Raw genomic sequence first — 14,547 nt, forward strand, 5'->3', positions numbered from 1 at the left:
CACCCTTGGAAGCAAATATTTGTTGCTTCCGCAAGCCAGTGACAAGGGAAAGTGCAACTTTGGTGAGAAATCTATCTTCCATGTCATTCTGCTTGGAATTTCACTAGGAAAAAAGAACATAAAAACGGCAACGGTGCTGAAAGACTATCAATAAAACTAGTGAGAATGCTGATGCATGCCTGCCTGCGATAACCATTAGCGACTCTGGGAGACTGGGACGTTGAATAGAGCCACATATTTATCACCGGTCGGACTGCCCGTCACTCCAACACGCAAACCCGGTATCCGACCCGACCTGAACCCGACCCCAATTTGTCCATGAATTGGTTAGGTATAGGTCCAAATTTAGACCCATTGAAAATTCTGATTTGGAATCAAGGCTTTTATACCCCGACAATCCAGATTATTTTGTATACAATATTAATTTTATTTATATATTATTCAATTTCTAAACTATTGATATATGAAATTTGTCCGATAAGTTAATGGTGTAGAGATAATAATGTTAGAACATATCTGGATATTGCAAATAACTCTTGAGAGTTGTTTTTTTTTTTTTTCAAACTTTTAGTCAATCATTATTGTACGTTAATTGTCAAGTATTTGTTGGTCATGATTGAGTTTTGGATCATTGTAACTGGTTTTTCATTGATAAATCCAAAGCATAAATGCTTTTAGTTTGATTAAGTATTCAAGATATATAGTTTGCTATCCAAAAGGAACCTAGAACAACCAGAAGACCAAATAGGTTTTATCATTTTTCTATAACTTTGAATCCACATCCCACCCAGGTATGGAATCATATTTAGACATATACCATTCTATGAGCTTATATAGGATTGAGACCAATCCCATGTAATCAAGATGCTGGTGCTGAAGAAAAGCATAAGCACCCGGACGTAGTCATTTCAGATACAAATTATCAAATAAGCATGAAGATGAGCTTCATGCTTTTGTAGGCCCTGCTCAAATCCCGACAAAAAAAAATCCCCTGGCTAAGATCCTATGAAGAATCAAGCAAATCAACATAAAAAAGCCAGGGGTACAAGGCCTATCCATAGCTGATCAGCCACTGCGCGATGCCTTCAGAAACTTCAATGTGTGATTACTTGTAAGGTGCAAACAGGATAGAAGAGTTGTGGCCACCAAAGCCGAAGGAGCTTGATAGAGCCACCTTCACATCCAATCTTTCCTTGTTTGAGCCCACCAGCTTATTCACATCCTGAAACAACATCTTAAAGTCAGACAACTTCCAATAGATTCCAATAATGACAAATGGCTTTTAGGCCTAGAAAAATTAGACATGATAAGTATTTCTCAGAATTTGTCCAACGATAGCCAAACTCAACATAATATGAGGATTGATGTCTAAAAAGCAATGCAGTGTTTGTTTTCCAGATGCTTGTGACTGAGATCCAAAACTATCTTTCGAGTACCAGCTAGCAAATGCTACTAGATGATTGAAGAATCCAAAGATAAAGAGAGCATACCACATTTTCCTCTGGACTGTCTAGATTAATGTTTGGGTGGACCCACCCTGTTCGAATAGCCTACATTCAAGTGGCACGAACCAGAAATTAGTCAGAAGAACAAAGCATAGCAGGAAGGGATTTCTTGCACAGAATGTCAAAAAACTTGATCGTGACATTGCATTTACAATGTGTTATGGTACTCATGTTTCTTGAGAATGTTAATAATCGGAAAAGATCCTCACTACATATAAGATAACAAACTCTAAAAAGGGGGTACCTTGTACATTTTATGTTAAAGTTCCATGTCTGCAGTCATAGTACAAGCGTGAACACCATACCAGTAGTAATGCAGAAAAGAAAAGGCAGATAACTCGGAGAAACTTTGGTCACCAAATATAATATAAAGAATTGGTTCTGAACATTTTCAATATATTAACCACCATCCTGCTCTTGTGCATTTGCAAGGAAATTATATAAGCTGCTTCAACAATAGAGGGTAAAACTTATCCAGCACCAGCCTAGTCTCACGCAATTGTTCATTAAAGCATAAGCAACACCCACAAGACCAGTAAATGCACTAGCTGCACTAACTTTAAGGAGTAGGAAAAACTATGAAACCATGATTTCAGGAGACCACTGATTTCGGTCGATGCAGCAAAGATGATAGCTTTTCTCAGAATTTGTAGAATTTGGATATTACAAAATCAAGGGGGAGTTAGATTACAATAACAATTATTGATGGGAACTTCGATAGTTTTATTATTAAAGATTGCTCAACCATTTCATTAAGTTGCTTTTAATCAGATTATTTTGGTACTTCTACATACAAGGAAGATTCATCCTGACAACAAAAATAACATAGAGGAATTGAATATTGAAGAAAAGGTTAATAATCAAAACCAAATCCTTTGCAACGGCACAAAGATTTATCAAAGAATGGTTTAATGAGCTATAATCGACCAATTGCAAAACAAATTGATCACAATGATAAAACAAGGAATTTAAAGGCAAGGTTTGTTCATTTTGGCAAGATAGTGTTTGTGTTTCGATATAAAATTGTTAGTAAAAGAGAATCTGCTGGTGAAAATACATCAAGTTATTGAGAAGGATAGGTAGCAGGAAAATATTCACTTTGTCAGCCTTCAACACAGGACAAGTTCCTAAAATTTTCTTTGGTAGGACAAATTCCTATAAAGTTATAAGGAAGCTATTTCTCCAGCAGACTGCTATTACAACCAATTTGTTTCTCCAGCAGACTGCTATCTCATTATGGGAGATAAATGAATGCGCCTAAGGTTTGGATATTCCCCAACTTGAACCTATTGCGATTGGTTTTAGAAATTCAGTATCTGCTGATCATACTGCCGTTAAAAAAAAAAAAAAAAGAGTACCTTAGAAGTACAAGTGAATGACACAAGCAGATCTTTGCTGATCATGGTGGCACTAAAAAAGAGTTTCTTCGAAGTGGAGGTGAATGACACAAGAGAAGAACTTTGCACTTATTTCAGACCTTTTTTTGTGTAAACTTAGGTTGTCTTTAGAGTCTCTTAATGTAGGGTAACAGTAAAGACTCGCTTAGAAAAATTTGTTCTAATAAATACTGAAGTATGTTTAGCATCATCATGAAAATGAAAGCTATTTTTATTCAATCACAACATAAACACTGAAGGATAGGCACATAAGCTTCCAAGATCCATTTTCACACTATCAGAAACCTTGGCAACACAATCTTCTGGAAGTGTTGACTTACCCAGATACTATATATAGGATTAGGACATACTGCTTGTGCAAGTTGTTTTACAGGTTTGCTCAAACTAGTTTTCCAAATTTGATGTAGTTATGTTTAGTTAGCAGTTTAGAATCAGATGCCTTCAGTTTCTAATTTAATTTTAAACTTCTCACTACTTAGGCATAATAACAGCCATAATTTTCCAAGGTCATAATCTGTGGCCCAAATCAGGAATCCAGAAAAGTTTGGAATGCCTAGTATTATTTGATTGGATATGTCTTCAATTTATAAGTTAATTTTGATTTTCTTCCTATTCTTATATAATTACACTCGTTGAAGGCATCTATAGCATGTCTAAAGTGCACCCGCAGAATCACTTTAACGAAATTACATCGGCTGAAAATTTGGCGATAGGATTCAGGACGTGTCCTTTCTTTCATTTCTGATAGACCAAGTTTATATTATAGTTTACATAATTACAGCCTATATATGTAGGGTCAAGGCCATCTTTTAGGACTTCAAGGGTGCTAGAACCTTCTTTTGAATTGTCAAATAGTTATTTTCAGCACCAATAGAATAATGACTGAAATTAAAAACCATCAAAAGCAGCATAAATGACCACCTATCAGTGATCACTTCAATAAATTTTCACAAACTTACTGGTTAATGATATCTAGTTATTCACACGATGTGATCTAATGATCTGATGAATCAGAGCTATAAACTATTAATAGAAGTATCCTTTTACTTGTTTAACTTTGTGAACTAGACCAGACATGTCTATGAATATCACCTAAATGTTTCATCACAAAATCTGGTCAATGCATTTTTTGCTAAAGCAAGCAAACATGCATGCATCCATCCTTATATAATAGTGTTACAGTATAACTATATATCGTCCACAAGCATGAAAAGTACAAAAGCTAAAACCAAACATATACATGGATGCTTTCTGTTTATTTTCTTGCAGTCTACTTCAATGTTTAATAACCTAGATGGAATAACTTAGCATATCAAGTGGATCTTCATACATCACACTTGATATGTGCATCAACTTGACAATCTGGTATGCGAACCAAACTGGTGTAAATACAACCTAGGTTAATCAAACCCACAACTGAGGAACTGAAATTCAAATTACCATAGTTGGTGCTGCTAGCTTCAGGGAAGATGGAACTTATATTACCATGTTCGATCGAACCAAACAGGCATAGATTCATGAAGAGGAATCATGACTGGTGCTACTATTTTTTGGAGTTCAAAATTTTTATTAAATTACTCCAAAAGAAGTGAAGCTTTCAATTTTAAAACTTAGTATCAAATTCAACAAGATTTTATTCACATAGGCCAACAGACGACAACCTGGATAGAGAAAACTAAATATGTCCATACTAAAAATAGCCCAGGTTAGACAACTACTCGAAGGAACCTGGGCCAGACCCCGGAAGACTTTTTGAGAACAAATTGAGCTTGAGAAAACAGGCGACACCAACAACAATAAACACGAGTTCTTTTCATCATGTACCAATACTTTAGCAACTGAAACATATTTACATCTTTTCCAACCACATATACCAGTTCCCTTTACGGACCTAACACCACAACATAGCAACTGTAGCCAGTCCTCTAGGTTTTGCACAAACTATGTGCATAGAGCTTTTTACAATAATATAAATGACTATTTGTTACCTTACTCACACAAGTATATGACATAAAAATCCACAATATCTCAAGCTAAGTTTAGAATACAGAGAAAGATTCTCAAGATATAATCATCAGTTGTTAGTTTTAATCCTTGGTAAAAACATACAGTAATTTGCTTTGATGCAAAAAAGAAACATGGAAAAATTGAAGATTGATATTTAATCTTTACTTAAGGAATGATAATTCAGCTCTTCCAAATTCCGAGACCAACCAACCAAAATTCTTCATAACTACTAAAATTTCTGACACTTCTTATGAAAAGTCAATGTAATCACACCCAGTATCGGGAACTGCTTTCCCAAAAGCAAATGTTCTCTAACACCATCAATGAACTTTCTCCATATTTTCATGTAAGTATGCTTCAATGAACAAGTATACATGCATGCCCAACCTTCTCAACTGTAAAGGATGCCTCCACAGCTGAACCAACAAACGAAGACCATAACCACCTTTTTCTCTTTTTTTTTCTCTCTCTCTTTCCATCCATAGCCACCATAACTAAGCAGCCTAACCAAAATCTTGCATTTGCCTTTATAAATCCTTCTTCTCTATACCTTCATTAAAGGCCACTAGCTGTTTCCAGACCAAAAGCTCCCATCAACTTAGCTTTTTCCATCTTTCAATTTGACCCTTCAAGACAACTATTAGCCCTACTTTCCAGACAACAAGGTAATTTAGATAGTCAGACTAATATGATTAGCTACCCACCACTTTATCCTTCACAGGTGCAACTTCTACACTTCTCGCCTTACCTTTCTTAGTTCTACCACAGGTAACACCAACATCTCATGTGCCCCCTGTATCGACCAAACTGTCTCCAGTCTCAATCATTTTCTTATGGGGTTGCTTGACTGAAGAATCAAGAGCATGTCAGAGTCAAACAACACATTGAAGGCACTGCTCGATTTCGTCCACCATATTTCTATACTCGAGATAATGGATAGAAGCTTGCGAAAGTGATCAAGTAAGGTGGTCTCTTCCCAGTTTTATTCCAACACTCTGTTCTATATCTATTTCCACAAGCAAGTAGCTTTATACAGACCCCATTTGTTAAGTTTTGATAGGTTTCAGATACTTATTATATGAAGTTTTCCTACATTCTTTGAAAAATTTATACAGAAAAAACTTCCTCGTGCATATGATTTTTTCAATCTTCTTATTCCATTGTTCTTCCCCTATCTCCAACAAGTTTTCTCAAGACAGTTACTACAATGGATAAAAAACTTCAAGACGCTTAGATGGCTCAAAAAGTCAAGCTCCGTTCCACTGACATAGTAAGTAAACCTGGAATTTTGTTATACACTTTCATGTATATGAGATCAACTTGTTCTCACTTGGCTGCAGCCAGATTCTCCAATGTCTTCTTTTCAATTACTCATAGCAAGCTTTCATTTCATTCTATGAGAAAAATAATGCTCTTAAAACTAAGGAGAAGTTTTTACAATATGTTATCAGTGAGAAACTATAGAGAAGAAACTACACCCTTGATAGCAACAAAAACAAGGGAATCACAAAGCCGACTGCACATATACAAGAAAACTTAAAACCTTCTGAATGATAATATATATTGATTGCTGAAAACGGCAGATACATAAGTCAATTGGAAAATTGGCTCTAAAGATTTAGAACCCAAAAAAAAAAAATCCAAAGGGAACCATAACAACAGAACCTTGATAAAGAGGAGGCATGCTGAGAAGTCCATAGGTATTAAAGCAATTAAGAGAATTCATGATTTGAGACATCAAGAGCATACCTGTACTGCAGCAATGGCTTCCACAGCACCAGCAGCTCCTAATAGGTGACCAGTCATAGATTTTGTTGAGTTCACTTTCAGCTGCAGAACTTTATTTGTGAGCCTGCTAGATGAAAGAAATGCAACATTCCTAAAGTTACTCACATACCTCTGGATTCTGGCCAAAACAATGGATTAGAGCTTGATATTCTTTTAAATCACCAGAGGGTGTCGAAGTTGCATGAGCATTTACATAATTGACATCCTCTCTGGCTACTCCTGATTCTGCTAGCGCCTTCTCAATGCAAAGAATGATGCCTGTTCCTGATTCCCATATCATCAAAATGAAAATACCAGCATGACCGAGAACATCAACAAAATACTTTGAAAAAAGGAAGCACAAATTTTGTAAGTCATTAATTTCCATCATAATTCCTTACCTCCAGGATGTGGCTCTGTCATGTGGTAAGCATCACATGTGAAACTTCCTCCTAGAAACTCAGCATAGATTTCTGCTCCTCTTTGCTGTAAAATGAAAAAAAAAAATCAGAAAAAGATAAACCGCGAACTAACAAAAACAAGAACCAATCAACTAATTCCATCATCTATATGGACCTTAGCATGCTCCAGTTCTTCTAACAAAAGCACACCGGCCCCTTCCCCCATAACAAATCCATCGCGATCCTGGCATATGGTTGTGGACAATAAACTTAGATATGACCATTTATACTGCAGCAATGTTAATATCTGCACAATCTGCTACAAGAAAATCCAACTTTTGAAAAATGCCAACATGACTTGAGGCACATTTGCACTACTTTTTTCCGCTTATGCATTACATACTATCAAAACTTGATTTTTATCTTACAGATCTAATATTTTAGTTTTAACAATAAATATTAGTAGAAATTTCCAACACAATCATCATCGCCTGACCTATCTTAACCCCAGTCAGCATCAGAACATAGGCCAAGCACAGTCCTATCCAGAACCAAGCTACTGAATCTTTTAGGAAGAATTTAAAGATAGAGTCAAGAGGGAACATGACTGATACATACAACATCCCAGGGGCGAGAAGCTTTAGTTGGATCACCATTCCTCTGTGAAAGTGCTCTGCATGCCACAAAACCTCCCAATCCTTCAATACGCAAGTCCAATACTCAGAAAATGCATGCTTCAGATACAATTCATATAAAAAACAATAATGGTGATAATGAAAGATTGATTCCTTCAGATAATCAAGAACAACAGAACTACCAATTGGTATAATTGCTGCATCAGAGCCACCACAAAGCATCACATCCTGCATGATTGAAGCAATAAGCAAAATATATCTGTTTAAAACTTTAAATTGTTACAAGTAAATCAACAAGGGGTTAAAGTGAGTGACTTACACTTTCACCTCTTAAAATATGATTTGCTGCATTCAGAATACAGAAGTTGCTAGTTGCACAAGCAGTAGAAATCGAATAATTTGGACCCATCCAACCCTACAGTCCACGGAAAAGATTTATACATGGTTAAGGGCTCTACAAAAGGTAATCCAAAATAATTGAAGCAACAAGCTGTACAAAAAAGTAAAATCGTGCATTGTTTTGTCCCACCAGATCAATTGCAAGCATTGCAGAACCCATATTTGTAGTTGCAAAGGGTACACAAAAGGGGTTCATCTTCTTGTATGAGATCCTTAAAGCCTCAATTGCATCATTAAAGACCTGTTAGGCATAGCACCACAATTAAAATGAAACTTATTAAATATTTCCAGCAATTACTCACTTCAGGCATTGATATCCAATCCAGATTTATGATCAAGCACATAAGACCTACCTTCATTCCACCCATTGCAGACCCAATGAGAACTCCACATCTTGTCTTGTCCAACTGACTCATGACATCTTCTGTAACTCCACCATTTTCGAGTGCTTTCTTGCCAGCAGTAAGCAAGTAAAGCATAAACTTGTCCATTCTTTTGGATAGTTTTGGTGCCACCCATCCATCTGAGGAAAAAGATTTAATTTCCCCTGCAATCCTCTACAAAAGAGTCTGATATCAAGACTGGTGTAAATATTTGCATGCATGATCAGTTCAACTGATACTGCTTGCTAGTGCTCCACTAAATGATTAAATTAAGCTTAATCAAAAATTTGGTCAAAACATGGAAGGCAGCAAGATGCTCTGAAGAAAGCCTACTGTTGGATAACTCGAACAGTCAAATGTTTCTATTTTGCTTATGCCGCTGATGCCCTCAAGGAGTTTTTCATAGAAAATATCTGGATCATGGCCTAGTGGAGTCACCACACCCATCCCCGTCACAACAACCCGCCGCTGTTTAGTTGGCATTCTCTTCTTCTCTGCAACTTCCTTTTCAGGCTGCACGGCAATGGACATGACTTTTCCTGCAACTATAAGCCACATTAAACCAACACCCACAGGTTTTATATAGCATTATCAGCAGAAATTATGTCACTTAATTCATGAGTTTGCAGATCTTCCTGTGCCTTGTTACTGTTAGAGGGTTACAATTACTGGAATCATGAAATCAACAACCTCACATGATGACAATAACTTCTTGGAACCACCTCGAGGGGTTTACATGTAGACTTAGCATTAAGTAGAAACTAGAGTCCATAAAATGTGGAACATGCTATAGGATGGAGAGAAACACCTCAACCCTGATTTTGGTTTATCAGGATCAAGATACAAAAAATGTCAGGAAACCAACAAATGGGAAATTCATCATCTTCAAGACTGGATTTTCTTTATAAATTCTTCTATCACTAACAAAAATAAGAGACCTAATCTAGCAGAACCAAGGTTAAAGTTCTTGCACCGGCAACCAAATCAAAACCCTAGACCATTCTCCTTTCTTGAAACCAACTGAAGGGGGTTTTTGAAGTCCATTGGATTCCAAACCGTACGGAACTCAAAAATGCTAGTGTTTGGTTTATCAAGATCGAAGTACAAAGAAGCAAAGTCTGCTGAGCCAACCAGAGGAATCTTGAAAGGCTGAAAATTTCATCATAAGCTCTTCTACCACTAACAAAAACGAGAAACCAAGCCAAGAAGCATCAAGGTTCCTTGCACTTACACTGATTACCATACCAACAACTTAAAACAGCTAGAATTCAAAAGGTCATTGTTTGATGAAAAATTCCTCCGCCAATGGTGAATCTTTGCAATGCATGCGAACAATGCGATAAAATCCGAACCACCAAACTCTTTATCTTTAATTATTAAAAAATGTAAAAGAACCAACCTCAATATAAATTCCTAAATCAAGACCTCAAACGACAGACAAAGAGGAGGGAGAAATTAGCGAGAATCACATTTCACAATTTTTAAGAAAGACGGACTAATTTTAGTTCTCAAAAACATATGAAGAACTACAGAATTTATTGATTACCGAAGGAGGTAGAAGAATGGGCAGCCCTTCGCTGCCTTCGATTACTCTCGGCGTTCCACGGCCCGAACAGAAAGAAGCCATTCTCCCCAAAGAACGCCGACCCATTTCTCGAACTGTGGAACTCGGCGCAGGGCTCCAAGGCCAAGAACGAGCTCATCAGCCCCCGGATCCCCAATCCACGGAAGGCCGAGATCAGCCGCCTGGGCGAGCCCTGGACCTCGCCGCCGGAAAGCAGCGCCCGCCGCCGCCCCGGGAACGCGCTCCGGCGCCCCAGCGACCGCTCCTCGTTGCACGCCACAGACATGCAGGCTGTCACCAGCCACGTGCAGAGAGGCGAGGCCACGGCGGCGCCCGCCATTGTTGGAGAACAGAGCAGGGCCGAAACAGGGGAGGTGAGAAGAGCTCCAAGAAGAAGCCAAAAGACGAGCGGCAAGAAGCTAGAAGTAGAGAAGGTTTCGATCAAATTCGAAAGAGGAGAAGAGACCAGCAAGGGATTCCAAGACCTCGGATACAGGAGGAAAGAAGAACAAGAAACAGGGAAGCCAAAAAGGAGCGACTTTTAACGAGAAAAGATGCGATTTTGGAAGGGAGGAGAGGAGGAGAAGGGAGGGAGGTGAAGGGTTATGGGAGGGGAGAAGAGGGGATGAAGGGAATGAGAGGTGGCATGGATCTCAGAGGAAAAGGCGCGAGCTTTCGCAAATCGGAGGGGAGGTGGCGAGGGGCGAGAGCCATTGCCAACGGCCAAGCGCGAGAGAGAGGTGATAATAGTTTCTGGAAACAAAATAAGGAGAGGCCGAGAAGGGGGGAAAAGAACAAAAGAAATCAGGGCCTTAAAAAATACTAAAAGAATTTTTAAAAACATAATCTTAGTAGTGGAATTATTTGATGGATGGTTATATTTTTAATAATCTAATTATTTATAATAATTTTTAGATACTTTTTGTTTGTTTTAATATCTTTATTTTTTATATTATTTATTAAAGAGTGATTATGAATGGTGTACTTCAGGAAAGGGAGAGGATCTGTGGAACTAAGGAGGCTAGGATAATGGTCAATATCCTTTTCCTTATCAATTATATTTAGAGATTTAGACTATCCAAGTGATATTTCTAACATCTTAATTGGCTATCTATTTATCCAGTACCATAAACACCAAAAATCATATAGAAGAGTTTGGTTACAAAGTTTCCAAACTAAAGATTAGATAGACATGGGTGATACTTTGAATTGAAAAGAACTGGGTTGATAGAGGTGATAATAGTACTTCAAACAAAATAAAAAAGTTTCAATAATCCTAGTTAAAATAAAATTAAGAGAAAAAAAAAGAAGCTACAATAGTTTTTTCTATTAAGTTATCCGGTTAATTTTATTTTAAAAATAAAAAACATTTTTTATATAATGTCATCTAATCATTTTATTTTTGAATAAAATGAAAATAGTTATGTAAATCTATTGAACACTTCATGACTTTTAAACAAGTACAACAAGGCTTGCATAATTTCATTTTAAAGAACTAAGGCATTGAATGAATTGTAATAATCATAGTTTACATGATATAATAACCTAACACCATTTAGGAATACAATTGTTCCATACAAATGGTAGGTTAATAGGATAATTAGTTTTAAAAGGGTTACATGAGCACCATAGCAAAAAGGCCAAATAGTTATTAACGTTATTTTTTAATGCCACTATAAGTGGCCTTATAATCTAGAATTCAAACCAAGGAAGGGTTCGAATCGGTGATCCCTCATTAGAATAGTTAACTCTTAACCACCAAGGTACAACTTATATTATTATTATACAAAAATAGTTTGTTTAATTTATTAATATATATTTACATCATTAAATAATTATTTAGTGTAGATTTTAATATTTTATATTTTAAAAATTCTTTTTATTTTCATAAAAATTAAAAAAATGGTCTTACTTTATTTCATTTTCATGATATCTTCAAAGTTTTATTGTTAAAAATATTTTACAAATAATTTTTGTATGTCACTATATTCATATATAATTATTTTACAAAATTTTTAAGAATAGTTAATTCATGATTATTTTATTTATGTTTTAATAAAAGGCAATGATGATTTTTTATGCAAAACATATTAATATTCTTATATTATATTTTATCTTAAATAATTTTTTTAATATTTTAATATAAGCTCGATCGAACCAGTGACCTATATATAGTAATGCTAACAATTTAAGGTTTCATGATAATCTTCCAAAATCCCACAAAATATAATATTATTTACTGGCGTATCAGTTAAATACCATATAGCAGTTCTAATTTCCAGCACTTTAAATTATATATCGAAGAATATAAATTTATAGCTGCGTTTGCAATTAAGTACCATCAGTTAAAAAAATATTTATTGAAAAATAGTGGCATTTATACTACAATGCAGAAAATAATTAATAACATATAATAAAAAATACCACAAGCAATTAACCATCAAAAATTATTTTTGTTGCAATCTTTCTCTCTTATTCTTGTTTTCATTTCGTAGTCTGTTCCCTCTTATCTTCTTGCTGTTATAATCGAAACCCTCCCTTTCAACTCCATCCGTTTTCAAGTTCATTTTTTTATTGTAGTTTTTAGATTTTGGAGAACCAAGATTGAGATGGTTACAAGAGTGAGGCAAGAATACGGCATTCTTGCATAAAGCAGCATGTGCAGGAAATTAAGAGAAGGAATCACATTGCGACGCTTCATCATGATGACATTAAATTCTATTCATTCACAAGAGTCCATCTCTTCTTGCTTGCCCTATTACTTAAGGAATCTCTTCTCATCTTCTTGGTTGAATCATTTTCCTTCGATCGTCTTCCATTTGAGCACTTCAGCATGCAAAGGGCACTTTGAAAAACTCCACGTTCAATTTTGCCTACCTTGTGTCTAATACCTAAGAAGAATGGGGATTTCAGTCCAATGAGTGATCATTTCTGAATGCCTTGCTATAATAGATGGAGGAACCAAGCAAATAGATTGCTTGTTTCAGCAGGAGAAGATTGGCTTTGAGGAATTGAGGTCTATCAACCTCCTTTAATGGAGATGTTGCATCACACAACCCACTACCATACGTAACTCCAAAATTGGTTATAGTTGAGTTAACAAGGACTGGGATACGTGCATGGTTCAAAGATTTCTGCTGCAGTCCTACGGGACATTTGGTCAAGGGAAGTTATACTAGCATTATTTTCTTGTACTGTGGAAGAAGAAATTAACCTAACTTTGTTGCGGTCCTACAAGATATGGAGCCAAGGAAATACAGACGTGAGCACCGACTGTCCGCCATATCGAGTATCAGCTTTTCATTTCTTTAAGTTTTGGTACTTCTTCTCAATATAAGTTGGACTTCTTTCTGATCTGGGGGAAAAAAAAGTACAAAAGATAGAGGATCAGCTGGAAGAACACGAGAGAAGCAGCAAAGTATTTATGAAGAGATCAAATATTTTTTTTGATTCACCAGTTAAAGTATGTTTGGAAATGCGAAGAAAAAAAAAAGTGAGGATGCAAACATAATGACATGAATATCACTGATAAGAACTTATCGCAGCATTATGTTTTCAGCTATTTATCAATATTTTTCCCTTTGAAAAAAAAAATTATTTGCTTATGCTTTCTGTTTTCAATTAGTGAATTTCTTAGGTTATCGTGTATTTGATATAAACTTCAACATTTTTAATCTAATTGAAGCAGAGTTTGAGCTTGATCTATATGAGGAGTGGCTTAAGATTTTGAGGCCAAACACATGATTTTGATTGGATCAAGTATAGCCTTCTTTTTTTTTTTTTGAAGATTGAATTCTAACATTTGTCCTTGCTCTCATCACATTCATTATTTCAAAAACATTTAACCAAATAAAACTATGAATAAACAAACAGGAAGCTTTAAAAAAAAAAATGGTTAAATGATGAATTAACTAGGTAAAGCCACCTAGGTGTTCTGATTTCTTGCTATTTCTCTTTTAATGCTGCTGAGACCTTCACGTGGAGACCAGTGAAGAGGCTTTATGGTCTGGTTTCTGGCTTTCTGCATTGGTTAGCAGGCTATTAACCTAGGATGGCCCATGCTCGAACGATGTTAAATACCTCGCCATTAATTGGTCTCAGATGGTTGGGTGTGCAGTGCACCATTTGTCAGAGCTCTGAGCATCTTCACAAAGCTATCGAGACGAATTACGATTCAATAAAAAAAAACTCTACTCTTGTTTTTTTCTTATGTAAATTCTCTCTCTCTCTCTCTTTTTCATGAACATAAAAAACTTCTACGTCGAGTTACTCTAAAAATTTTAGCCAAGCAAAAAGCAGACGATTGGTTCTCCAAGTGGCAGGGATGCAATCAAAGGTTCATCAACCAACAGTATTTTTTTTTTTCATTTCTCTTTTTTTTTTACATTTATCTTTAATGATTCTAACGAGAAAAGAAAGAAAAATATTATCATATTTCCACATTTCAATTATAGGCGAAATTTATAATTTTTTTTGGTTAAAAGTTTTT

The 14,547-nt window shown here is 35.9% G+C and overlaps 1 protein-coding gene across 3 annotated transcripts; it reads right to left on the reverse strand.

Annotated features, from left to right (window-relative positions):
- Positions 1-719: 719 nt before the first annotated feature.
- On the reverse strand, positions 720-10,817 carry LOC103702348 (3-oxoacyl-[acyl-carrier-protein] synthase II, chloroplastic-like). 3 transcript variants are annotated; one of them, XM_008784758.4, is made up of 13 exons: positions 10,041-10,817; positions 8,828-9,039; positions 8,465-8,668; positions 8,242-8,352; positions 8,032-8,127; positions 7,895-7,940; positions 7,696-7,775; positions 7,253-7,321; positions 7,078-7,162; positions 6,807-6,955; positions 6,659-6,739; positions 1,491-1,550; positions 720-1,222 (listed from the first exon to the last, which is right to left on the reverse strand). In XM_008784758.4, the coding sequence occupies exons 1-13, from the start codon at positions 10,396-10,398 to the stop codon at positions 1,106-1,108; spliced, it is 1,668 nt and encodes a 555-aa protein (XP_008782980.2). In that variant the 5' UTR covers positions 10,399-10,817; the 3' UTR covers positions 720-1,105. The 3 variants fall into 3 exon arrangements, with proteins under 3 accessions (XP_008782980.2, XP_008782961.2, XP_008782971.2); XM_008784739.4 differs by having other exon boundaries at positions 6,807-6,961; positions 10,041-10,816; XM_008784749.4 differs by having other exon boundaries at positions 6,807-6,961; positions 8,828-9,033; positions 10,041-10,815.
- Between the last annotated feature and the right edge of the window lie 3,730 nt (positions 10,818-14,547).

This window comes from Phoenix dactylifera, chromosome 6 (genome assembly GCF_009389715.1).
Source record: "Phoenix dactylifera cultivar Barhee BC4 chromosome 6, palm_55x_up_171113_PBpolish2nd_filt_p, whole genome shotgun sequence".
NCBI classification, from domain to species: domain Eukaryota; kingdom Viridiplantae; phylum Streptophyta; class Magnoliopsida; order Arecales; family Arecaceae; genus Phoenix; species Phoenix dactylifera.